Below are 26,652 nucleotides of genomic sequence, written 5' to 3'. Positions count from 1 at the left end.
TTACACTTTGTTGCTGAAAGTTCTTAATAATCAGATGCATTTCACATGGCCTTGCTTTCAATTTTTTGAATTATGTGTAACATAAAACAACTTCCCACCTAACATTTTACATCCCTCAGAAGAGACTGTTTATCAAGTAAATACTGATTGCTATTGATGCCTTAACAGTGCCTCTCATTTGGAAGGAACCTAGAATAATTATTGATCCACTTTCTGTTACTGGCTTGTGAACATAATGTTGATGAAGTATTCCAGGTCCTCCCAACAATTATTCTGATATAAATAATTCCTTGTCTAAACATGGTTCATATTTAAATTGGGCTTTAATTTCCCCCAGCAGTATTTCTTGGTTTGCTTGAAGATTGGATCAGTAACAGAACTGTCTTGGGTGAATTACCAACAGCACCTAAATTGTGTTGTGCTAATTCTAAATGAGAAGAAGTTTGCTAGTTAAAGGCAGTCCATAAATGTCTCAAGTGATGATATTTATGGGAAAAGCTTTGGACAGTTAATCCTAATCCTGGTAGGGGTTATAGGTGTACTCTACTTCACATCCTGTTGACTTGGATTATTCATGTGCTTGAGTCAGCAGTATGTGCATAAGTCTTCGTTGGATGTATTAAAATGTGTATTTATGTTGAGTGAATATGGGTATTCTTATGGTAGCCTGATTTGCACTCTTATCAGTGTCCTGGTTAGTACTACTTTTAAAGCTGAGTGGTTGGTATTTAAGTGTAATATGTCTTCCCATATATCTCAATATTATTATAATCATCTGTGTATATAAGTTTCCAACACACAATTCTGTAGCACCTTTAAAGAGCGCAGTCTGCTGTATTATAATCTATAATCTGATTTTGTGTGCTATGTTAGGCATAAATATGTCTTTCAAAAGAGGTTTTAAATATCTAGTCTTTAGTTGTATTTCTCTGTAGCATAGTTTTCTTGCTGACAAAAAACTGTTAGAAAACCAAAGAGATTTTATTTAAACCCTGTTACTGTTTAAATTGTGCATTTGCTTGGATATTATACACAGATTCAAAATAAGCAGGCTAAAAAATGGGAGAGGCATATAACAGTATCATTGTAATTCCTGTTCTTTTTTTAAATTTATTCCATGCAGGCTGCTGCAGAATCAAGGCCCTCCTCCTCCAGCATACCAGAAGATGGTCCGAAGGAGGCTTCAGGGCTATCGCAGAATATTTGTATGTGCTGAGTTTGATTAAAGTTTAAAAATCACCATGTTGGCCATAGCTTTAGATTATCAAGCTATACATTTACACTATTTCATTAGCAGAAATGTGATTATTAGTCCAAAGGGGAACTAATTACACCATTAAAAATGTAGGTCCATTTGCTCATGACTGACAAACACACAAGCAAAGTTGGGGGGAGGAGGCTGAATCAAAAGCAAAAACCAAAGAGAAAAGTTTGATTTTTGTCAGTCTTCTAGTTTCATATCTTGAAACTACTACAGTAAAAGCTCTGTTATCCAGCATCCCCCAAGAATGGGGAATGCCAGATAACAAAATATGCCAGTTAATTGAGCGGCCCCAGCCGCCGCTTCTCCCGCCATGTCTGGGGCGTCCCTCCACCTGCCCCTCCTCATCGCCACCCGTCCTGCAGGCCCTGTGGGACAGGGAGACGGGTCCCGCACAGCCTCACACAGCCTGTTATGCCCCCAGGCTGTGGGGGCTCGGCAGCGCAGGCTGCTTTGCCCCCAGCCGTGGGGGCTCGGAGAAACCAGAAGTGCCGCGGTGGGCACTTCTGGTTTCACTTTATCTTACAAGCCAGCATGCCAGTTAGTAGAGCATGCCAGCTTGTAAAATGCAGCTTTTACTGTATAAACATATTCTGCTGTTGAGAACATAGATATACTCAGCTCTTATGTAGTCTCGGTCCTACTCCCTAAGCAGTATTTGGACATATACAGGCATGGGCATGGGAGCAGTGAAGGGTGCTGCAGATGTGGCTGCATGTCCCAGTCCCAGCCTCCCCCTCCCGCAGGATGGGCAAACCATGCCATGGAAGCAGCAGCCAGGGACTTCTTTTAAGTGCTCAAAACAGGTAAGAATCCCCTTTTCCCTCCCCTCCATGTTCGGCAACACCTCCCTACCCTCCCATTCCCTCTCCTCATCCACTGCTGCTGTCTCTAACTGACTCTGGGATGGGGGCGGGAGTCCCAGAACTCTCTCTGTTTATACCTACTTACACCTCTGGACCTCGTACTGCTGTCTCAGCCACTCCTGCCCTATTCCAACTAGGACAGTGGGAAGGCTGCACAGGGAGCCAGGTCTGGTTGAGGCAGTGGTGGCAGCAGACAGGTTCCCCTCCCCTTGCCTGCTCCCAGACTGCCAAGAAATATCCTGGGGATTGGGCAGGAAGGAGGAACCTGCCTGCTGCCACTGTCCCTGGCTAAGCCCGGCCCCCACCTGGTGACAGCGGTAGTGGCCAGTAGAGCAGGAGAGGGGACATGCTGCTGCACATGGAGGGGAAGGCGGATGGAAATTCTTACCTGATTTTAGGGACTTAAAACAAGTCCTGAGCTGCCGCTTCTGTGGCATTGTCTGAAAGGAGGGGGTGCAGCCATATCACTGACCCCTTCTGGATCCACCCCTGCATATGGATTTGATTTTCCATTCTGCCCCATGTTATTAGTGATATATCACTAATGTCTTATGGTTGATGTTGTCTTATCACTATTGCTATAGCCAAAATAAATTTTGTGTTGAAAGAGATAGGTGTGTAGGAGATAGGACAGACACATTTCAACTAGAAACTGTCCTATGAAGTTTAGAAAAGGGTCTTTCTACTAATCTAGTGGCCTGAGTACAGTGAACAACGATAGAAACTTCAAAGGAAATATGTGGATGCCTGGATTTGGCTATTTAGCTTCCCATGTGGTATTGTGCTGTATCAAATACCATGTATGAGATTCATGTTGATGTAACACATTTGGAAGTCAGAGATGCATTTTCCAAGCTTCCATGATTTTACAAATGTACCACATGGGTCTGCAGTTTATCTGCATTTTGGACATCTCACCTGCAGTCTGTTCCCTAATCCTTCTCTCCTGTGACTGCTATTATATTCCAGACTTTTGGCAGCTTGAAACTTGGCTGACTTGTAAAACAACTTGCCAGAGAAGTATTTCCTATTGCCTTGTAAGAAAAAGTTGGTTGAAAAAATTAAACTATGCTTTTTCACCCTTTCCAATTTTTTCTAATATACATTACATTTTAAAAAGCATCATTCAAAGGTTACTACTTTTACCATTGAAATCAACAGGAGTCCCTCTACCCCAGTTAATCAGACCTTCTGGCTCTTCACAGGCAGCTTTCATGAAACTGATGGATTTTACCTGTTTCTTTATCAATTAATGAGCAAATAAGTCAGTTCTGAGAACTAGGGAAGAATCACAGGGTCAATTCTCAAAGAGCTGGACAAAACTCTACCGTATTTCATTTAAAGCTGTAGCGACCTTCAGTGTGTTTGAAGTTAAAAGCCTTAGATTAGCTGTTGGAGGCATTACAAGCACAGGCAGGTACCACATATACTTCTACAGCTACACAAGGAAACTTAACATAATAACTGGACCAGTATAATTATGCTGCTGTTAACTGTCGTGTGATGCATAGACACTCTTATTGTGAAAGCGGGTGGGCAGATGTCCCTCACTTTAGTTTGAGACATGTTATTGAGTGTGCTTTGCAGGGCACAATGTGCCCCTCTCCCCATCCTCCTGTTTTCACATTCCTCTTCTCTACCCTACATTTTTTGGCCTGTGTGTAGATCTTGTCCTAGTATCCAGAGGGATGGAAACATGAGCTCCTTTTGCATGTAGAGAGGCTGGGATTCATCCTTGGGGAAATAATCCCCAGATGTGGATCCACAATATTTATTGAAGCTTGGGAAAGAATCTAAGATTGCGCTGTTTAAAAAAAACCTATAGGTGACTGAATAGCACAGGATAATTAATCTAACATTTTTAAAATTTTTCTGTTGTACTTGCAAACAGTTTGTTAGACATGTATACATTTTAACATTGTAGCAGATGCAGATGCTTTTAAAATTCTCTTGGAGGTGAAGATGAAGAAACGACAAAAGAAGCCCAATCTACCCTGCACTGTGACTGAACTTGTCACTGAGGAAGGTTCTAAAGTATATGTTGTTGGTACTGCCCACTTCAGCGACAGCAGCAAAAGAGATGTAGTGAAGGTAAATATACAGTTGGAGCTCTTCAGCAGTGTTTTATGATATGTGCAGCTCGCCACAAGGAAGCGTCTGCGTTTAGTAGAATCTAGGTTTTTTGACCCAGCCCTGCACTTTAACCTCTAGGCTCCTGCCCTCCATTTAGCTTCTGGAACTAATAGGTCCAAAGTGAAGTTGTAGGCCATGTTATTTAAACAGTAAATAAGTTGGTGAACTAGACAACCCGCCAGTCCCAAATGTTATCAATATTTGGCCTATCAACAGATAATTATTCTAATCTGACACCAAATGATGCTATATCATGGGATGTGGAGGAGGGCCTTGTTGAGATACAAAACTTCAGATGGAAAGTGGAATTTTGGAATTTGTCCCATGTGCTGGACCAGTAGTCTGTGCAACTGGAATGTAAAAGCTCAGCATGCTTACTCAAAATTTGAGGAAGTAAATCTGAGAACAGGTTTGAGGAGACTGCCCATTTCTGGAAGCTGACCTACTGGAATGCCATGCCAGGATGAATCCCCTCCCCAGTCCACCCCCAGTGATTCAAGCCATTGGGAAGACCTGGCCCACCAAAGACTGCAGCGTGAAAAGTTACAAATTGCCTTTTACAATGAATATTGTTAAAATATAGGGGAAAAGTTAAAAAATCGTATTTTCCTAATCCAAGTTTTACCCTAGCTTCCTGCCCCCAGGTAGCTGCTAGATAATACATGTTGCTGACTTCTTCCATTATTAGTCTTCAGACCAGCAGAGTAACTAACAGTATGTGATAATTCAAAGCAATATCAGCTTCCTGAGGCCTTGCTTTCTTTCCCTTATTCTATTAATTGAAGATGGTTTGTGGAAGGGGCTCTGATTAAGTCTCGTACCTCTCAAATTACTCATATGAAAACATCGATATTGACTGCAATACCATTTCATCTTATCCAGGTCGGTGTAAATAAATCCATCTTTTTCAGACAATACAAGAGGTGCAGCCCGATGTGGTCGTGGTTGAGCTCTGCCAATACAGAGTTTCTATGTTAAAGATGGATGAAAAGACATTATTAAAAGAAGCCAAAGAAATCAATCTGGAGAAACTTCAGCAAGCTATAAAGCAGGTATGATTTCCTCGGTGAAAATTAAATCAGTTTGTGCTAAAAGGTAGTTTATCACATTCCAGACAAATATGTCTGGAGCTGACTTCAGTGAGCCTTATAGCCCTTCAGTCCTAATGTATGCATAAGCAAGTTCAACATAAAGGTTGTTACCAGCTGGGCTTTTCCTAGATAAGACATCCAGCTGAATGTCTTTACATGATGGAAGCCTAATTTTATGCCTTTAACAGTCTCTTGACAGTTTTTAAAATGGAATTTTAACTCTACATTTGTATATACAGTATGCATTTCCTGTCCATTTAATGTTGGATGGCTCCTAGGTGGTGTGTTTTGTTACATTTCTCCTTCATTTTAGTTTTTTAGGTTTGGTTTTTCTCAATTCCTTTCTGCTTTGTCATTTAATGCTTTCTTAATCATCGTATGGCTTGGCGCAGGACTTAAAAAATCCCAGTTATCACTTGAATTTATGTAGTGTAAGGTCATATATAACCTGGCTGTTTCACAGTGTATAGATGCATATGCAAAATACAAGTGTGGGTTATTTTATTTGCTGCATTTAATCAGGAACTTGTGTTTAAGTTAATTATATGATGGACAGCACAAAATGCTGCTTTAAAATCATAAAGGCTTAGTTCTAACTTGTATGGGCTGCGGGTATTGGGTCAGTAATCAGACACGTATGGAATAAGTAAGTTGAATGGAGAAAATAATAATTTGCAGCAGATAGTAATTGTAACCTAAAAGCATCAAAGCATGTGTGTTAAAGATCTGGCCCAGAAGACTGCTTATGAGGCTAGAAATTTAGCAGCAGGATGAGCGATTGCAGGTACGAGTGCTGCCTTTTGTCCCACTGCCAGGCTTCCAGCCCTGTGGGCCAGATGATATGGCAATGCACTCACAGTCTAGCTATTTGGATGACAAGTGGCAGTGGTAATGGCCACAGCTCCCAGGAGGAGACAGGTAATACTGCCAACCCTCATGCCACCACCAAATTTCCAGCCCCATTCAGAGTGCAGAGATGCATCATCTGGCCCATGTGCCTGCCTGTAGGACTGGGTATCTGATAGTGGTATGACTGCGGATTGCTGCAGCTCCCCCCATGGGTATCTTCACGCACCAAATGATATAGATCTTCACTTGGGACCTGCCCTGCAAACCAATTCTGGGCAGCTCATCCAGCATATAGTACCAGATGAGTTTGGCACCCTGCACTAAAGTGGAATTTTATTAATGTGAGTTAGTCCCATTGACATTTCAGGGACTGGTCCTGAATTGGGATTTGCAGAATTTGGGCTCAGAGTAAAGAACATTTCATCTACTTGAAAGCACATGTAGTGATTAAGAAGCCAGTTATATTTTTTTGTGGTTTCTCGATGATCTCTTTTTAACTTAGGCTGTTAGGCAATAATTTGTCCTTCCTGTTTTGGATTGATGTAGTATCACAGACCAGGATAATGCAACATATTTAAATGATGCATGAATTCTTTTTAAGGTAAAAATAGTTTGCCTCATAATAGTCACTAAAATAATGTAGTTGCAATGCAATTAAAGATTCACCATGTAAGTTCTGAACAGCTAACCTGAGAACAATTTCAGTTTACTTTTTATTGTTTATATATATGAATGCAACAGTTCTTACTTTGCTAGTTTGTTGAAAGAAAAAGCCAATGAAAATCAAGTAAACAACCTGATTTTAGACTGATGCCAATTCATGTTGGCAGCTTGGTAGTGTGATCAGTAGCTCCTGTCAGGAGTCAGGGTGACTGTACATGGAGCTGCTAGGCAGCACAGGCTCTGGGGCTAAAAACAGATGACTGGTTTATCCCAGGACAAAGACTTTAATCCTGGGATCCTACTGACTATAAACCCAGTGTCCCATTTTAAGTATCCAAATTAATACTTTGCCCCAGGACAATTGAAGTTAATTGCCATTCAAGCTTCATGTGTAAAGGAGCCTGTTTTGATGCGAGTCAACTCTGGGACCAGTTATCTGTATTTAGTCTGTGATACAGTGTTCCGCTTCTATGGGCCAAGTTCATAGCATACGCCAGGGGATCTTTGTATCCGGAGGTGGCATTGGGGAAATAATACAAACCATGTAATTGCATGGAGCCTTGAGTTGATCAGAAGTGTAACTGGCCAGTACTGTGCCCTGGGTAGTGGCTGCACATGGTCCTGGAACAGCAGCTGGGGACAGTGCTGCTGGGGGAAATGTCACCTTGTTTTTGCCTCTCTCATGGGCATTGAGCTGCCAGAAAATTCCAGCTTTTAGCTGTAAATAAGGTGACATCTCCGTCAGCAGCAGCAACCCACCAGCTGCTGTTCCCCCATCACACACCACTGCTGCTTGTCTGCCTTCCTGTTACTGGATCTGGAGCTGCTACAGAGAAGGAGTGCGGGGACATGGGGCACAGGAGGGTGAGGTGTCCTCTGTAGTTCCATTCCAGTACTCCTCCCTGCTTAGGTGGAGCCTGGGACACATGCCTCACTTGCCCACCCATTGCTACACTAGTGATGGTTGTCTTATCATGTGGTTATCTAGTAAAGAGTAGGGCCCAAAACTGAACCTTTTAGACATAGCCCCCAAAAGTTAATTTCTGCAAAAGCCTGCATCCACTTTCTCCCACAGGCCCCCCTTGTGCTGCACTTCCATTCTGCTCTGTTTCAGGGACAGCTTGTAACACCCCTCCCCAATTCTTCCTGCTATGCACACTCATTACTCCCAAGACCCCAGAGCTGGGGCTTTATTGCTCCTCAGATTCCTATCTCCATCCCCAGACCAGGTCTCTGTATAGTCCCTATTTTTTAGTCTCCCCATTCTAGAGGTTCCTTGTGCACCCTCATTCCCTCCTGTCCTATTATTCCTATTTCTTTTCTGTCAAGAAGATTAGTCACTTGTGTCAAATTTCAACTTTTTAAAATCTGCCTAGGACAGTGATTCTCAACCTTTCTAGACTTGAGACCCCACTCAGAAAATGCTAGCTTTTAGTTTTGACCTGCTTTGGTGACAAAAAAAAGGTAACAGAGCAATTTATTTTGCTGCAAAGAACTCAAGAGACCACAACAGGCCAGGATGTTTTAACACTATGAATTCCTGCTTAAAATCTCTGGCTTTATCTTGTGAACTAGCATTTGCACACCTAGCAATGTGAACATTGCATGACACCCTTGAAAGGATCTTGGGTTACTCCATGGTGCCCTAGCTCACACACTGGCTTATGGAATCTCATCAGAGGAGGGAGAAGGATACAGGAAGGTTTTAATGGGTGCTATCCACTAGTTCTTTGATCTGTATACAATTACAGAGATGGCTGAAGCTGCTGGGTCTGCTACTGGCTACTACGGGCTTTACATGACCCCACATCCACCTCCTGCATTTTCAGTTTTCACCAGAATCAATAGGCTGATTCTTCCTAAAGATGATGTCTTCAAGGCTCCTAGAAATTTTGGAAGTGAGCAGATATGATGTAATTCAGAAGTGATACCATTACAAACAAAGGAATGCTATTAAATAAATTTGAGGTCTTCCTTTTCTTGCCTGGTAATTTTCAATAAATTTTTCAAAATCAAAAGGCAAGGAGTAATGTTTCAGATGCATAAAGTGTCTTATTTAATAGATTTAATAGACATGAGAGGCTGGAAGGGACCTCATGGGATCATCGGGTCCAGCTCCCCCTTCCTCCCTGCCATACGTGGGAAGTCAGCGGGGATCAAGTGGAACTTATGTAGGAACTGTGTTTTGGAAGCAGGGGTTACCTGTCTTGTACTTATGTGCGCCAGAATTTGCTGCCTGTAATTGGGCCCAAAGTCTCAAGGCCCAGCCCCCTCTTTGCTTCTTCCCCTTCCCAGCAGCCTTCACTAACCCAGCTACTCTGCCACAAGTAAACCACAGATTTTTTTCCCCCTGCTCTTTATCCTCCTTCCTCCTAAGTATGGCTTCTTGTGACTGCCTTGAACAGCAGTGTACTTGCATCTATTGACTGAGTTAGCTATGCCATATGGAGCAATCCTTGTTCTTAAACATGTTAACTTGGCCAGGTTGCACCAAGTCAAGGTTTTTTCTCTGTTTTGGGGATTTCATTAATACATAGTGTCAATTCCCAAGAGAAACATAGCATGGAACGGACAAGATGTGTAGCAGGGATGAATTCATGTGGTTGTTGCAAATATACCTTTTTGAATGTATAGTTGATGTAAATCATCCTATCCCTGTTAAGAGCTCTGGCCCTTACTCTTTAATTTTAACCTTGAAATTGTGTTAACAGGGAGGGCATTGCTCAGTAAGAGAATCCAGATCACTAATGGATAGGAGATAGGAAGTAATTGGAGACTAGCTATGTTGCTGGAGTTATTTGCTCTTAGTTTCTGAGGACAGCCAAATACAGCAATAACTGAAAAGCCAGACTCATTCTACACTCTATGGCCAAACCTTTTTAGACCTTGACAACTGATGGAAAACAGTTTTGTGGTTGTGCTGTAATGCGTATGACGGGGAAAGTGATCTACTTGGAGAAAGGGTTTTAAAGTAGGGCACAGAAATGACATTCTCAGATCTGTCTCAATTTTTCCATTCAAAAGAGTTTTGACATCCCCTAAAAAAATTACTGCAAATACAAAGTATCACTTTGAGGCCATCCTTGATTGGCTGCCTACCACCTGCTGCCAACCCCCTGCTGGCCCCCTGCAAAGGGTGAACAGTCCCCTTTTCTGGTGCCAGGGGACTGCCCATGCAGGTGAGGCTGCCTTGGGAGGATTGGAACCTTCCTCTGGCCCTCTTTGTGTGATCTTTCATGCTGCAGCAGCCTGTGGGATTTTCCCACCACCACCTCCTCCTCATGCATGGCTAGCCCTCCTGGTACCGGGACTGGCCCTCCTTCCCTCCCACCTGTGGTGGTAGGGCTGGCCGAGTTGTGGCTAGACCACACAGGAAAGGGGAGGAAGATCCCCCAGGCTCCCGTGGCATGGTCCAGGGGAAATCCCCTTAGGTGGCTCCCCCCACATGAGCAGCGCCCTAGCACCGACAGGGGATTGCTTCCTGCTTTCCACCTACAGGGGCAAGTCGAGCACACAGGAGGGGTTGAGCAGCTGAACAGGCCAGGGCTCGGGCAGGGCTGCAGCTGGGGGAGGCCTGCCCCCTTTCCCTCCATCCAGGTGCTGGCAGGATGCAGGCTGTGGAGCAGAGGCTGTGCTGCTTCAGCTCTGTGACAACCCAGGGCTGGGGTGGGCCTGGCTTGGCTGGAGCAGACAGAGCCTGACTGACCTGCAGTAGGAGGTTGGGGAGTGGGGGTGCTCAAGGCATCCTGGGATGCTGGTGGACTGCAACGTAACTTTAGTTGGGAGGGGATCTGGGACAGAAGTTTGTTAGACTGGTTCAACATAAATCAGGTAAGTCTGATACTACATCTGTCCAGGTCTATCTTAAACCGGGTTCAACAATTTTGAAGATGGTCTGTGTGCACTGAACTTCTGTTCTGTTACAGGGTTAAACCAGTTTTCAATCATTTCTGCTGGCTTATGTGTAATTTCTGTCCCTTGCCTTGGTGTTCAGGCTGTTTAAATTGGGTGCTCTCAGAGGCAGTTGCCTACAACCAGCAGCTCAAATTCATGTTTGGTGGTGGAAGCTTAGATGGATAGGTTTATTGTCTTTTAGGTTGGTAGCTAGCAGGTCTGTATAGCAATTGGCTTGGCTCAGTGAAACTGCTCAGGCAAAGGCAAGCAAAGCAATACACCCCATGAGTTGCCACAAAAGGGCAACTCTCAAACCCCCTGTATTTATAGTTTAGATGTCTCCACTGGCTGCGTCAGACGAGTGTGGACATTTGGTTCCCCAGGGCCAGCTGGCAACAGTGCATGTTGTGCCACTGCTAGTTGTCCCCAGGAAATGCCTGGGCATGCTCTGGCGCATGGCAGGTTACCCCAGGTGGGGTAGGGGAGAATGGGGCCAGCACTGGGCTGGCCCCAGCAGCCTTACCTGGAGGCCTCTCAGGGATTCAGCAGTGGCGATCCTGGCCAGGAGTTTGCAGTGTGCCTCTGGCTGGCCAGGCTCTGGTTTTGAGTGGTGCATGCTGCCCCCACGTGCACTGCCCCGTTTTTTCTTGCACATCCCTTGCAGCATGCACAACAGCTAAATACACGGTATGTGGCGCTGCAGATGCGCCTGTGGTACCAAATACCACGCTGCCATGCTTGTCTGGATGTGGCCACTGTGTGCAAACTCTTATTTCTCTCTCTGTCAAGAGGTCCCTCTTGTTTTTTGGCCAAGTCCAGATACCTGCAGCTCATTCCTTGCTGAGTGCAGTTTGGGCATCCAACTTTGGGCATCTAGAACTCACTGTGCTGAGTTCAGGGTTTTCTAGTTCACTTTCTTACTAAATTTGAGTATCTTCAGCCTGCGGAGGACAGTTTGCCTCTTGTTATCTCTACTATAGCAAATTCAAACTTTTTACTTCTCATCTTCTTCAGCTACTGTTTCTTATTTTGAATTGGCATTTTTGCTTACTGAGCCTTGTATCAAGTCATCCAGCAGTCATTGAAGCCTGTTATTGCCAGTCCTTTGCGGTGTCTTAGTTTAACTATAACTTAGCATAATTTACGGTGTAGCATAACCAAGACTCCTACAATGTATAATGCCATAGATACATTGTGCAAAATAAATATTAAAATATAAGTTTGGATTTTTTAATATTAAGAAAAAACAAACAAAGTACCAGGGTTCACCACTTTGGCCCTTTTAAAGTTGATCTGCCCTGCTCTGGAAGTGCAGAGCAGTCTTAAATTCTCGAATTGTTGTGTGTCTGTGATGCTGGGTTGGCATAACAATTCTTGTGTAACCAACTTATTCATCTTTCTCCAGCATAGATACTATGAGTAAAGGAAAGTAGAGAGCAGTTTGGAAACGGCTGACTGTAAGCTTTCAGGGAACCGAGTTGCTGTTTGGTAGCCCTAGAATTGGGGCAGTAACTCCAGCTCTTGGTACTGTGAAGATCATGGACTGTGGCAGTGGGGTCAATAATCGGTCATTTGAAAGTCCCTAACCTGTTATCTTATGCAGAACACTGAGTGTAATAAGAGACCTTTCATGGCATCTAACCTCTTCCTGGCTCTAGACACATGGTACAGGCTGTCCTCAGACTTACGACACAATTGGTTCCTGAAAACTTAAGTCGAAATGTAACTCAGAACCAATTTTCTCATAAGAAACAATGTTATAAATGGGGGATTGGTTCCTGAGCCAAGGCCCGATACCCTATTTTCACCACAAATACCCCAGAATTTTGTACTCAATCAATTGAGTAATATAGCTACATTAATGTATTTATATTGTAAATGGCAATCATATTGATTTGGAAGGACTTTTTGAGGTGACTGCTGGACTTTTTGAAGGGTTCTTGGCTGGAGTCTTCTCAGGAGTCCTAGCTGCAGGTTTTTTTGGAGTCTTGTCTGTTTTCTTAAAGAAAACGTCCAAAGAAGTTTGGACAGATGTTCTCCAGGGAGGTGAGTGATGCAGCAGACTTGTTTGCTAGTGCAGCGTCGCATTGGATCAAGCGTTGTAAGTCGAAACTGACGTCATAGAGTTGAAACAGGGTGTCAATTTATAAAAATTGTAAGTGCGAAACATTGTAACTGGAAACATTGTAAGTTGAGGACTGCCTGTATTGGCTTCTAGTCTTGTTGGTAAACACTACAGTCAAACATTAGTTTCTGTTCTTAGGCTGTATCCCAGTAACCTCAGTAGTATTTTGCTCCCATAATTGTTCCCACATATATTTTTTTAGACCTAAAATCTGTCTGGACTGCTGTTTCTCTTCCCTGCTACTTGCTGCAGTCTGTCAGCTATTATTATCTTGCTGCCAAGTAAAAAGGGCAGGTACTGGGTTTGGGGTAGGTTCAGAATATGAATGGCAAGAGTCATATGTGTTTGCTACACAGCAGGATACAGTTTTTACCCATCACTGTAAAACCAGAATACAAGTGCAGATCAGTCCTAAGGGAGGTAACAGTAGCACGTGATCTTGGCAGTTGCTTTAGTTTCAAGAACAATTCTATTTTTGTGAGGACCTTTCCTGAGTTTGTGGAAATATTTGTCCTGTGTTCTCTGGGTTTCTGGCCATACATTCAGAGAATTCTCATTTTCGCCGACTTTCTTTCCTCATCTTCCGTGGGAGCTCTGCTTCCTCTCTGTCCCAGGCACCAGGCTGGACTAATGGCATCCTATTCCTTGTGCATGTCACTCATTTCTGTTAGGTGTCCAATCCTGACCTCAGTACGTGTCCCACCTTTCTGTGGTTGACTCCTTGATCCGGGGGGCCAACACTTGGCTTTGAATTGTCTCAGACATGGGATGGAAGAGGAAATGAGGGGATTATTTCTTGTTTAGAGGGGAAGGTGGCTTCCAAATCAGAGTAGTGCTTGGAAGTTGAGATTGTGTTGCTTTAAGTTTCCAATACAAACAGCCAAATTGAGCTTTTGAGTACTAAAACTAGACAAAAGTGCTTGAAAATCCTCCAGGCCACACTGGCGAAGTTTCGCACTGTCACTCTGGAGGAGTAGAATAGCCCGTTGCTCAGTAAAGTGTAGGAGAGGTGACTGTCAGGACCATGCTTCCATTGGAATGACGAATGGGTGTTCTGTGCCTTTGAGATTATCCCCCTTACACATGGCTTGCTTACCATTAAGAACAGGTAATGTTTGTCATTGAACTCTCCCATTTATTGGTAGCCAAACCAAAATATCATGGCAGCCAGATCCAGACTGAGGAGAGAGTACTAATTTTTTCCCCCTCTATTTCTTAAGGGAAGGGTGGGGAGAGATTTTTTTGACAGGGATTCCAGGACATGACTTCCCTTTGAGAGAAGGGGAATGGAATAAAAGTGCCCTTTGGTTTTTAGGGTCCAAGCAGAGAGTGGCAGATTGGCTTGCCAGTAAAACTGCAGGTCTTTGGCATTGATTCAGCCAGGGGGAGAGGTGTTCTTGAAACAAGCTGGCTGCAGCTATGGAATAACTGAGGCTGGATGGAGGGGAAGTGAGAGCCGGGCAGTGTGATTTAGTGCAGTGGTTTCCAACCTTTTTCTTTCCTGTAGACCAGCGTGGGAGCAGGACGGGCGCACGGAGCCAGCTGCTCCCTTCCGGGGCTGCCCAGCCCCCCAGCTTTAACCTCGTACATGCCTGCTGGCGGCGGAAGCCGCTTGTCCGGGCAGACGGATGGGGGGTCTGAGCAGGGGGCTCATGCCACGACCCAGCAGCCAACCCTTCGCGGCCCAGTATTGGGCCATGGCCCAGTGGTTGGAAACCTCTGATCCTAGTGCCTCTCCTAGGAAGTATTTGCCTGTGAGAGTTTGAATCCCTGCTGGTGTTTAAGAGAAGAAAACTTTAATGGGAACTAGTACAGTTGCCAGACCTGTCCCCACGGCATGGTTCCCCCCTTGGGCACAGCTACATCCAGATGGGTGAATCGTGCCTAGGGCTGTGTACGATTTTCCTTATGGTCTTGTATGAAAGAGAGAAACCACCTGACACAATTGTCAGCGAGCGCCCAGGACTACTCTTCCATGGCTCGAAGTGTTTCATGCTGAGTCTTCTAGGTTTATCCCCTTTGGAGTCCCTAAAATGGCAAATTTAGAGACAGTGTGAAAATCTCATGTTTTGTGTTGCTGTGTTTGGAGGAGTACAATCCATTCCATGCATAGCATGAGCTACTCTTGGTATTAATTTATTCAGACCCTACAGGTTTTTTTCCTCTGTCACTTTGGGCAGGTGGAATAAACATAGGGTGAAACCAGGATTGTTATTTTTTAATGTATTTTTCTTGTAAGGCAACAATTCAGTGTGCAACTAAAGAACATTTCAGTGATGAGCTCACATATAAATGATGGGAGCTGAAATAATAGAAACTATATTCATCAGTAAATCAGCTCCAAAGGGCAGCATCGGTGTTTCTTCTTTATCAGAATAATTGATGGTTCTCTCTGGCTATTAACAGCACAGTATCTCTGTAAAATGCACAGGTTGATGGTTCTCTCTTTTTAATAGTTTTCTGTCTTTTCCGCTAGAATGGATTTATGTCTGGATTGATGCAAATGCTTCTTCTGAAAGTCTCTGCTCACATCACGGAACAGCTGGGAATGGCCCCAGGAGGAGAATTTCGGGAGGCTTTCAAAGAGGTAAGGGCTGGAAGTGCTTCCATCTAAAGTAAAAGCGATCAGCTGCTTGTATGCCAGTCAGATGAAATAAAGCTGCTTATTTGGCTAGAATATTCTTTTTCAAATACCTGTCTTACTTGTTGTGAGGAAAGAATCATCTTCTTGTAAGTGAAAGGCGAAGTGTAAAGTAAGAGAAACATTTGTTTTTTGTGCCCTTCCCTGCTCCTGACTGATGGAGGATGGCTTCATAAGGGCCTTGAATTCTCTTCTTCCTCCTACCCCTGCAATCTCTCCTAGTATTATTATTTTTATTATTATTATGGAAATGTTGTTGTTTGGCTCTTGTCTCCCAATATATCATATTTACATTAAAATGTCATGCAAAATATTGCTAATCCAGATCCCATTATATGTGATATCAATATAGATATTATATGTAATAACTGTGGGATAATGTAGATGTTAAGAGTTGCCCTGTTTAATAGAGGAGTAGTTCAGTAGAACTAACAAGTACTGTGTTTGTGATGGAAAGAAGGTGAGCATGTGTAGGTGTGCCAGAATTCAATTTTTATTTTTTATTTTTTAATAATTTTGACAGATAATATCAATGTGTTGGGGTTTTTTTAAAGCTTTAATTTCAATTTTTATCGATTTCAATTTTCAGGACTGTGAAATTAGGAGTGTAGAGGACAGACAACTTATTAATGATAGTATAATGTTAAAAGCTTTATAAAATCACGTCAAAATATAAAAAGTAAATATCCATAAAACTGTAAAATGTGACTATTGTAGGACTGCCACCAGCTGAGTGGTAGAGCTGCCCTGAGTCATCTCCACTCACCTGTAGCTCCCTTGTCCTCTCTGTCACTTCCTCTTCCTTTCTTCCTAGTCTCCAGGGGTTTCTGGGAGTTGCAGTGCACACTGCAGTCAGCCAGGTTCTGTAGGACTGTTTTCCCTGTCAGCACATACTCAATCAGCCATCATTTTTCTTACGCCCTCTTTCTATAAATTATGATTATTATATTTGAAATATTTTTTCACTGGTCTGTGGGTGTGAGGTAAAATCAGTATTTATCAACATGTACCAATAAAAACTGAATCCTGCCAAGCCTAGTCATAGTTATGGGAGAGGAGCAAGTACAGTTTGTTACGCAGACATCTGAAGGACATGGGGAATGAGTTGATAGTAACGTGAGGTTGGAGACCTTCACGCTCAAACTGGCTCCTGTAAAATAAGAACTGGATTCTGCTGGCCTTGTGTGCCTGGCAGCCACCAGTATGTTCTCTTTTTCACCATTTATTTTGTCCTTTCTTGTTAGTAGTAGAAAGCACCAGCTCCATGATGAAAAGCATATACAAAACAATCGGTGAGCTTTTCGAGTAGGGATGAATGATGCTATAAATCAGGGGTATCAAATTCACTTCAGGCTCTGGGACAGATCTAGACCACAGCGTTCACCCTGGGCCAGATCCATAGGGCCAGTGGCAGGCCTAGTAGGTGCAGACCAGCTGCACCAAAGCCAAATGGCAGGGGCAGAGAAAGCAGCTGCAAGCTCTCTGCCACTCCGGCCATGTATAGCAGGGCTCGCTCAGGTGCTCTGAATTGTACAGCAGGCCACACTCCTAACTTCAGTGGCTTGGCAGGCTAAATGGAATAGCTATGTGGGCCAGACATAGCCCATGAATCACCAGGCTTGACAACCCCTCTCTAAATGAACAGAACTTACTAGGAACTGCAATTGGAGTCAGAAAAGTTTGTGACCGGAAGTTTGGAGAAACCTTAGTTCAGGGTCCAGAGGATCCCCCAGCCAGAACTGAGGAGTCAAGATGTCCTGTTTCTAACACAAAAAGAAATCAAACCCTTGCAGTTATCTATGTGGAAGTCATAATGGGAGGAGCACAACAAACTTCTGTGTTACGTATGATGGTAACATGAACAAGTTGGACATATTCCTAGGTTCTATAGCTACTTAGCAATGCAAAGTAAACTGTTTTTTAGTTCTTTGCTGTAAGTCATGGAAGAAGCCTATCTTGGAGCTCAAGATGGAGAGGTCAGACTGGGTAATGAATTGAATGCATTTGGAAGCTGAGGATGAGCCTCTCTGCTCAGCATCATTTGGAATTTGACATGAAGCTTTCTGTACTCATAATTTTGACTTCCTCGGAACAGTTTAGTGTAGGACTTTGTTTCAGTAATAATCCATAATGAAGTACTTGGTTACACGGAACATGTTTGTGCCTATGGTATGCTTTAAGAAATGTGCTTGAAGATGAGTATGACATGAATTACAAATATCCATTTTCTTGGAATGGGGGGGAAAAAAGCAACAAGAAGGCTGTGTAGCAGCTGACCAGCATTGTTCAGAATGACATTGTCCAGATATAACCCAAAGCACCTGTATTCTTGATGTAAATTTTAAAATGCTGCTACTTTGTCTCTTTTTCTGAGAGTCTACAGTTGGAGGAAGAGAGGGGAGTGCGCGATATTTGGAATGGGCCATAAAATTCCTCATATACTAGTTGTTCCATTATTTTAATGCCTGCTGGGGGCCTGTGGCTCATCTCAAGATATGGGCTAGGTTCATGACGTGGATAGATCTTGCTTAAAATTTGTTTTTTACTTTCGATTTTCTCCAGATATGAATATGCACCTCAGTCCCAGCCATTTACAAATGATAAATGCAAAAAAGGCATTCTTTCTATCTAGCTAGATGGTTTGTGACTCACTTAATAAGGTTAAGAAGAGGGTCATTTCACATTTGACGTAAACAGTTCTGTGCTTTTCCTGTAATATCCATTGTATTTCATTGACTCCTTTCTGAGATATTATATTGAAAGCAAAAATATTATTTACTACAAAATATAAAATTATTCAAGTATGATGGCACTTATTCTTGTTTTCTTAATATTCCCTAGAGTACATGGGTTACTATAAATACTAACTTATTTGCATAATGTTGACATAAATATTAACTTTATCCTAATGATCTGCTATTGCTGCAACATGTAATGCTAATTGGTAGTGTTGACTACAAGTAATATGTGCCTTCCCTTTCAGGCTAGCAGAGTCCCCTTCTGCAAGTTCCATCTGGGGGATAGACCCATCCCTGTTACATTTAAGAGAGCCATTGCTGCACTTTCTTTCTGGCAAAAAGTGAAGCTTGCTTGGGGCCTCTGCTTCTTATCTGACCCTATCAGGTATGAATAAGTCTGTTACCGTTATTCGTGATGGGTAGATCAGCACTGTCAACTTGACTTTAGTGGAAGCTGAAGTCTTTAGCAGCTGCCTTCAGTGATCAGGCCTGAAATCCACAAAACGGAAGCATTTCCATAACCCCTTACTCGTGTACCAGGTGCAGTGATGTAAGTGTGGTGCCATTGATTGAACGTGACCTGCTGTTGTCAGCATAATGCTGCTTACCTCACTCAGGCTGTTCCACAAACTTTGAGGGTACCTTGAATGAAAGGATTTTCACCATAAAGTGTACTTGTTGTCCTACAGATGTTCATTTGAAAAAGTTAACACATTTATTGCCAACTTTTCTGGCCTTGTTCCAATCCCTTTGTGTCACCAAGAATACCAAAATATATCCAGAATTTAGGTATCAGCCACATATTTGAGGGAGGCAGTTTCTATGCCAACCTCCTCCTCACTTTGGTGGATGGAGGGATTGTGATAGGGAGAAAGCAGAGCTTCACTGTGCTATTCACAGTTTGTTGTGGTCTTTAAGGGAATGCAGCTTGCTGTCATAATTCACTTCTGGACTAGAGCAGCTTGAGTGCTGAGACAAAATAAGCAGCTGTCTGTGTTGATTAGATCTTGGCACAGAGCAGAACATAGCCCATAAACTTTAAACACAGCTGATTGTCTGATTAGTTAATATTGTATGTGTACAGGACTGTGACAGGGCTCTGGTTGTGCCTGCCACGTTAAGGGCTTGGAGCTGGCAGCCGCCAGGTGCCTGATTAGGGCAGCTATTTTGGATCTGGTGCTGCCCATATAAACAGAGCAGTTCTGCTGTAAGAGGCCAGGCAACAACGTCTCCTGGTTGGAGGGCTGCTGGTATCATCTGGAGGTAGGGGAGGAGCTGTAGGGGATGGAAAGGAGGCTCCTGGTCCTGGGCATGACCTAAAACTGCACCCTGCCGGGAGTGGGTGGCCTGGTGGGGGTCTCAGTGGCGTGGGAGCCCCCAGGAAATACCAGGCCAGTTACTACCCCAGTGAAAGGCGGGTCGGGGCGCCTTAACCTCTAGCCCCCACAACCGGGTGCGTTACCCCTTGTTTTGGAGGGCCCAGAGAGTGGACCCTCAGAGAGAGAAAAGGGACATAAATTCAGCGCTTGATTAACATCTATTAACTAATTAACATCAAGGCATGGTGGGCAAGAACACAGGTGGTTAGCTCAGGAACAGGTGGGCAGGCCGCAGGGAAGGCAGCCCCAAGCAGGCCCCCTGTTACAAAGACCTTTGTTAACTTTCCAGTAGGGGGTACAGTAATATAAAGCTTCCTATTTTCATTGTTCAGAGTCAGGTAAAGACCCAAGTTTTATTGGAAGCAACTAAATCATCCATCTTCCATGCTAGCTTGTATGCACCTATTTTCCAACTGAGTTGTGTAACTAGTATGTGACTCTCTTGATCCTTTAACTAACAATTTATACACAGAATTTAGGATTAACTAATGTTCTTCACTAACAGTCTGTGGCATGGATGTGGCTACTTATTTTAAGAAACCATATTACTTGTCCATGCAGTTCCTTCCTACTAGCCCCAAGAAGACGTTGATTATTCAGTTGAAATATTAAGATAAGGCACATTTGCATTTAGGTCTTTACATAGGTGAGTCTAAAATCTAAATATGAATATGACAAGAAACAGTGATAGGACTAGAGGAAGTAAGGAAAGACGGTTACAATTAAAATCACATGGTTATTCAGTTTTGGTAGAATTACATCTTGCTGGTTATGTGCAGTAATTTTGTCTATATTTAGTTTAAATTAATTGACATTGACTTTGTTTCTGAGGCGCTACATAGAAAATCCACATAACATTTCTGCTTCTGCTTCTCCTTGTCTCCATTTGCAATGCCCCAAACCCTGTGCATTTATGACCCAGCAGTTCAGAAACTAAGCAAATAAAGCACATTTTAACATCAGTTCTTAATACCTGGGATACCAAAGCACCCACTCACTGGTTCCTGGTAAATGTATCTACACCAGTGGTTCCCAACCTTTCTTTTCTGCGGACCAGCACAGGAGCAGGACGGGGTGCATGGAGCTGCCACTGACCCAGAAGCTGCTCACCCAGACAGATAGGGGATCTGCACAGGGGGCTCATGCCACAACCCTGCAGCCAACCCAAGCCGTGGTTTGGTGGTTGGGAACCTCTGATCTACACCACAACCATGGAAACAAATGTAAGGCTAAACATACACAGAGACATTATGGTAATATATGGCAAATGTTTTGAGTGCCCTGCAGCTTCTTACTCCTTACCTCCAACTCATTGCTTGTACTCCTGTTCAGGGGATTGACCACTTGGGACTTCGATCGCAAATTATCTTTGTCTATGTTCATGTGGTCTCTTAGGAAGTGCCTTTTTTATTCCTCTCCCTTAGCATACATACTTCACAAAATGATGACTCATCCCGCTGATTGAGGAATGCTTGACACTGCTCTTTTGAGGGCCAATCAGTAAAAGTTCTTGACTTCACAGGGAGAGCAGGGTTTTGCTACATTTTCTCAGTCATACTGCTAGTTTACACATCATGTGGAAATGAATAACTTCTGCCAAAATGCTGTGAGATAAATGACCCCCTGTTCTGTCCGTTTCACTAAGTTCAGGGTTATTGCTTAGAATATGAGCTTAGGGTTTCTTTTATAGACATGAGTTGTATGGATTTAGTATGATGCTTTAGAATTTTTGTTTTTACATGTCAATATTGGACTTCCAAGAGCAAAATACAATCACTGAGAATATTTTTCTTTCAGTAAAGATGATGTGGAGAAATGTAAACAGAAGGATTTATTGGAGCAGATGATGGCTGAAATGATTGGAGAATTTCCTGATCTTCATCGAACAATCGTGTCTGAACGAGATATTTATTTGACCTACATGTTGAAACAAGCAGCTAAGCAAATAGAACTACCTCGTGCTTCAGAAGGTAGGACATATTCTTTATGTAGGGCTCTGAGATTGTACTTCCTCTTAGCATCAAAACTTTCCAGATTTGCTATGCAGTGTAGGCAGGGTCCACATGTAATTTATAAGATAACTTCATGTATTACAGTGCATAAAAAGAAGAGAGAATATTGTTAGCATTCCATAAGAAGCAGCAACATTATCTCCTTACAGCAGGGGTGGGCAAAATGGTGGCTCTGGCCTGCTGTCAGACTCCATTTCCCAGCAGCCCCTGCCCGCCTTGCTGCAGCAAGCCCTGCGGGGGCTGGTCTCCATGGAAACCCTGACCCTATATTGTCTCTGCTGAGGTCTCCATGGAAACTGGCTGCAGCAAGTGAACAGGGGCTGCTGGGAAATGGAGTCCACCATGGGCCCAATCCAGCCCACAGACCAGACTTTGCCCCGTCTGCCTTAGACGGATGAATGTTCTTTGAATAATTAACTCCTTCTTTTTCTGATGTTTTTTTTTTTTTTAAACTGGAAAATACTAATTGGCCTGAAAACATTTGAAAACTGTAGGCATTGAATGTTACAGCACAGGATGGGATTCAAGTCCTTTTATATAAATTTGAGGAAGTATGGGCATGCTGACTACTTGTGTTTCTCTGGGGTGTAGGTTGTAGCCATGTTGATCTAAGGACATAGGCAGACAACGGTGTTTGTGCCTGAAAGCTTGCTAAGAAATATTTTTCCAACTATTTGAGTCAGTCTAATAATACATATCAGATTTACCCAAAGAACCTTGTCTGCCTGTGTTTCTCTGGACAGTGAAAGCAATTGATCATTTGTGATCTGCAGTCGCTCAGAGTGCATAACCTAATCCATAACTTGCTATGATTATCTCATGCCTGATAGCTCAGGAAGATATTACATGTAATAATTTCAGCATAGTATTGCATACACTGTCAGAAATAAATTTCATAGAGGGAAGAGTGTGCTTATGCTGCTGTTTCTCCCTCGCATGGTGTTTCCCCAGTGCTGCTAGCTAGAGCAGCAGTAGAGTAAAACTTTGGGAGCTCTTTCAATTTGGCTGTCAGGCATGACTGGGTGATGAGCAGTGGCCAACTTTTATTTGATCCAGTTTCCCAGTGCAGTGGGATTATTAGTTGGTGGCTTTTATGTAAAGCTGTGCGTATGGATACATAACTGATTCAGTTCATGGAGACCTCCAGTACCAACAGTTGGGAAAACCTGGTGAATGTCTACCTCATGTGCCAAGGTACAGCCCCTTTTTTGACTCTCCCAGAATCTCATTGTGAAGTTCTGGCTCCATTTTCCCCCACCTTGTCTCCTCTATGCAGGCCTTCTCCATAAAGACAGCAGACTTCCTCATCAGCCTCCTCCTGGCACCAATCCAGGAGGAGGAACCTCAAAGGGCATCTTTTCTGCAGCTCTGGAGCCTACTTCTCTCCCCCAAAGACTTTGCATTGCTGCAGCAGCAGCCACTGACCTCTTGGACTCCTTCGTGGGGGAGTTCAAATAGTCAAAAAAGATCTTGGCTTGTCATCTTGTGCCCTTTTTTAAACCTTTGACCCCTGCTTTCCTTGTTCCTGTTTTTATTGCTTCACAGTTCCAGAGAGTCATTTTTTTTCTAGACTAGGTCTTCCCTTCTTGAAGGCGGGGGCCTTTGGTTATTTTAGGCCCTCTGTCTCAGAGTACACAAAGGCTTGGCCAGGTCATGACAGAAGCAGTAGTTGTCATGTAGTGTGTGAAACAGCCCACTATGCTCTTAGCATAGTGCTCTTAATGGAATATTTTACAAATTTCTTTTAAAATTCTCTAACAAAAAGCAGAGCACAGTAGTGGAGAAAAGAGTTTAGGATTTTGCAAGTAACTTGGAAGGAACAGAATGGAACTGCTCACGATTGCATCCAGTTTGTTATCCTGGAAATATCCTGTACAAGAACAGCAGGACAGCATTTGCCTCATAGGTGGTTGAGTCAGGTTTGGAGAGGTGGCAAAAAAAAGAGAGAGAGTGGATTATATTCATTCACTGAAAAGAATGTGGTTTGCGGGATACAAACAGAAGGGAAAAGGAAAAACAGAAACTGATGAAGGAGTTGGGCAAAGATAAAAGCTGTTTGGAAGCAAATTGAAATTCAAAGGAACAGTTTTGGAGAAAATTGTACCTCAGATTTTTCATTTATTGATTTGTAGCTGAAAATCTCAAGACACGCAGATTCTTCCTTTGTGTACCACGAGCAACCAGAAGCTGAGCTGCCTCTTACCTGATTCATTTAGTTATGTCCTAATTCAGCATGATACTGTTAGAGATCTCTCATTTGGCAATCAGTTTGTCATGTCAAGATCACTAGTGTGTATCAAGCTTGAAGTCTTATTTTCTTTTCTATGGAAAGAGCTTTGATTTCTCCCAATGTAACTGGGGGAAAGAATCAGAATTGCAGTGGTGCCAGTTATGTTTCTAAAGGATTGCTGCAGCATACAAGCTTTGGTGGTTTAAATAGTTTATGCCATATTTTGAATGCCAGATTCTCTAATAGCATCTCAAATCTTGTTCCTGTGGCTCTGAGGAGACTAAGTAGCAGGTGCAAATTTTGAAGATGGGTCAAGCCTCCTTTTTTGCTTATATGTAAGCAACAGTGCAGCTGTGAACATGAAAGCTCTTGGTGCCAGCAGTTACCGGGCCAGAACAGAGACTGGAACTGGGATTCTCAGAACAAAAGTAAAGAAGCCCATCAGGTGCTTAAAAACAGAGCAAGTCTAGTTAATGCAGAGATGCGTGCACACTGAACTTTCTGCTCTGAGGGGTCCATGCTGAAATCAGTGGAACTCCATATATTTGCAGCGATTCACGTAGCTGGATTAGGACCCAAATGCATTTGGCTTCATACTTATGTGGTTACTAAACTCAGGCCCTGATTCCAAGGGAGCAGACCTCAGAGGTGGGTAGTTGAGAGATACATGTGACATTTTCAAATTTGGTTTCCCATGCCAAGTATTTTCTATTCGATCATGACTGCTAGAGTATGATGTAGTGAAGGCAGGGCCCAAGTTTTAGAGCACTGAAGACTTCAAAGATCATCATCAGCAATTTAGAATTCTACTGGTAGCCAAAAGGAAGGCAAGGCAGACAGTGCAGCAAATCGTATGTGCTTGTGACAGCCTAAATCCTTGAGGGCTGCATTCTGCATAGCTGGAATAGCCAGACAAGTCATTATATCATACCACTTTTTCCCAGTCAAGGCCAAGCCCTTCCCACTAGCTGCTGTTCAGGCCTACCTGAACTGGGGCCCATTTAGACAATGTAAATAGCTTAGGGGTGACCTATACCTATAGGCAACCTGTGCGCCTCTTTGAAACTGTTTAATCTGAAAAATTGGTGATTTGTTTTTTTTAATTGCTTGCAGATTACCACTGCTTTTTTCACTGCAAAGCAGATTGATATATTATTTTTCCCCCACTTTCTTTCTTAGCCGAACCCAGAAAATGTATCCCATCGGTTGTAGTTGGTGTGGTCGGGATGGGTCACGTGCCTGGAATTGAGAAGAACTGGAACATTGACTTAAACATCCATGAAATAATGAGGTAATATTATTAATTTATTAAACATTAATTGAAGGCAAAAGCCAGATTGGTCCCTTATTTGCTTCCATTTTGGGCATCACAGTGCCTAAAAGTTAGGCACCAGGAGGTTGATTCAAAAAATGGGTTTAGCAACATGGTCTAGGCTCCCTGCATTGTAAATGGGGAAAGTCAGATGCCTCCAAAGGGTGATTTGGAGAGCTTGGATGTTGAGCAGGGAACTGCTTGGAGCTAAGCCAATAGGAAATATAATGGGTAGGTCTGAACTCTTGTTCCTCTTTCACATTTTTGCTCTTGAATCAGAACTGTCCTTAAGTGTCACCAAGGCACTTGGAATCCAGAGTAACAGGGAGGTGCCTAATTGGTGTGATGAACTTTCTGTGTAATAGAAACTTTCTGTGTTGGACCACGTAGGATGCAGGATTCCTAGGATACAGCTAGAGACCTACTCAAACATGAAAAATCAGGCAATTTCCACAAAATCCGTGTGGGGAGGGAAAACTTACTAAAAATAAAACACTGGCTCCCTGGTAGGAGTTGGCAGTCCTCACAGCTGCTGCGGCAGCCTGGTGGCGCAGCCTGTCGGGGAAGAGGAGTAGGCAAGATGGCTGCGCCCCCGGCCCTTGCTGGTGATTGGCTGAGAGGGCTGCCTGTCCTGTGGTCCTGCCCCTCTCCTCCAATGAGCAGCGAGGGGCAGGGCTGCACGACAGCCAGACCTCTCCAATCAGTGTTGAGGGGAGTAGGGGGGGCATTGGGGCCCCTTGGCCAATCAGATGGGGGAGGGGGCACCATGATCTGCCTGGGAAATTGGCTGGCCACCTCCTCAAGTTCAGTAGACCCCTACATATAGCTCCTGCAAAGGTTTTTCACAGAGGGAGCATGAGTCTGTAGTGTGCTGGGTATTGGTTCCCACTGGTGAGTTAGGAAGAATTTAGGAAGCACCCCAGCGAGATTCTGGATTGTAGTTCAGGCAGGAGGTAGGTGCTTAGCTGTTGAAACGGGTTCTTGCGGTATTCTGAGAAGCCTGCATTTAGGAGAACTTTGCTGTCCAAAACATAGGTACTGACTGATTGCAAGTATCAAAGGGATTTTGTGGCCACTGTAGTCAGATTATTTTGTTTTCTTTTTTGTAACTTAAGTGCCTAAATCAGGGGTCGGCAACCCCTGGCACACATACTGAGTGTGGCACGCGAGGCCATTTTGCTTGGCATGCCGCGGCACAGCTGTTTGGAGCCTTCTGGCTGCAGCCAGCCCAAGCTCTGGGTAGCTGCTGTTAGCGACAGAGCCCAGGCTGCTCCCAGCAGGGCTTGCAGCATCCCAGCTGCCTGCTGGGAGCAGCCCGGGATCCTGACTGGCAGCAGCTCCCCAGAGCTGGGGCCAGCTGCAGCCAGGAGGCTCCAAACAGCTGTGCCGGGCTCCTGCATCAGCTCCGCACCAGCACATGCAGGCGTGCTTTGGAGCAGGTTGGGGGGGGGGGCCTGC

General features: G+C 43.7%; 1 protein-coding gene across 2 annotated transcripts in view; it reads left to right on the top strand.

Annotated features, from left to right (window-relative positions):
* Positions 1-26,652, top strand: part of TRABD (TraB domain containing) — a 60,751-nt gene that overhangs the window by 24,082 nt on the left and 10,017 nt on the right. Inside the window, exons 3-9 of one of the 2 annotated variants that reach the window (XM_019509302.1) lie at positions 1,124-1,205; positions 4,052-4,218; positions 5,172-5,312; positions 15,359-15,469; positions 18,507-18,646; positions 21,438-21,610; positions 25,062-25,173. In XM_019509302.1, the coding sequence (XP_019364847.1) occupies positions 1,124-1,205; positions 4,052-4,218; positions 5,172-5,312; positions 15,359-15,469; positions 18,507-18,646; positions 21,438-21,610; positions 25,062-25,173 (926 nt within the window). The remainder of the gene's footprint in view (positions 1-1,123; positions 1,206-4,051; positions 4,219-5,171; positions 5,313-15,358; positions 15,470-18,506; positions 18,647-21,437; positions 21,611-25,061; positions 25,174-26,652) is intronic. The other variant, XM_019509303.1, reaches the window with a different exon arrangement.

Source organism: Gavialis gangeticus, unplaced genomic scaffold, assembly GCF_001723915.1.
Source record: "Gavialis gangeticus isolate Ggan-Ray unplaced genomic scaffold, GavGan_comp1, whole genome shotgun sequence".
NCBI lineage: Eukaryota > Metazoa > Chordata > Crocodylia > Gavialidae > Gavialis > Gavialis gangeticus.
Note: the sequence above shows the minus strand (reverse complement) of the source record. Positions and strands in the feature narration are given on the sequence as shown.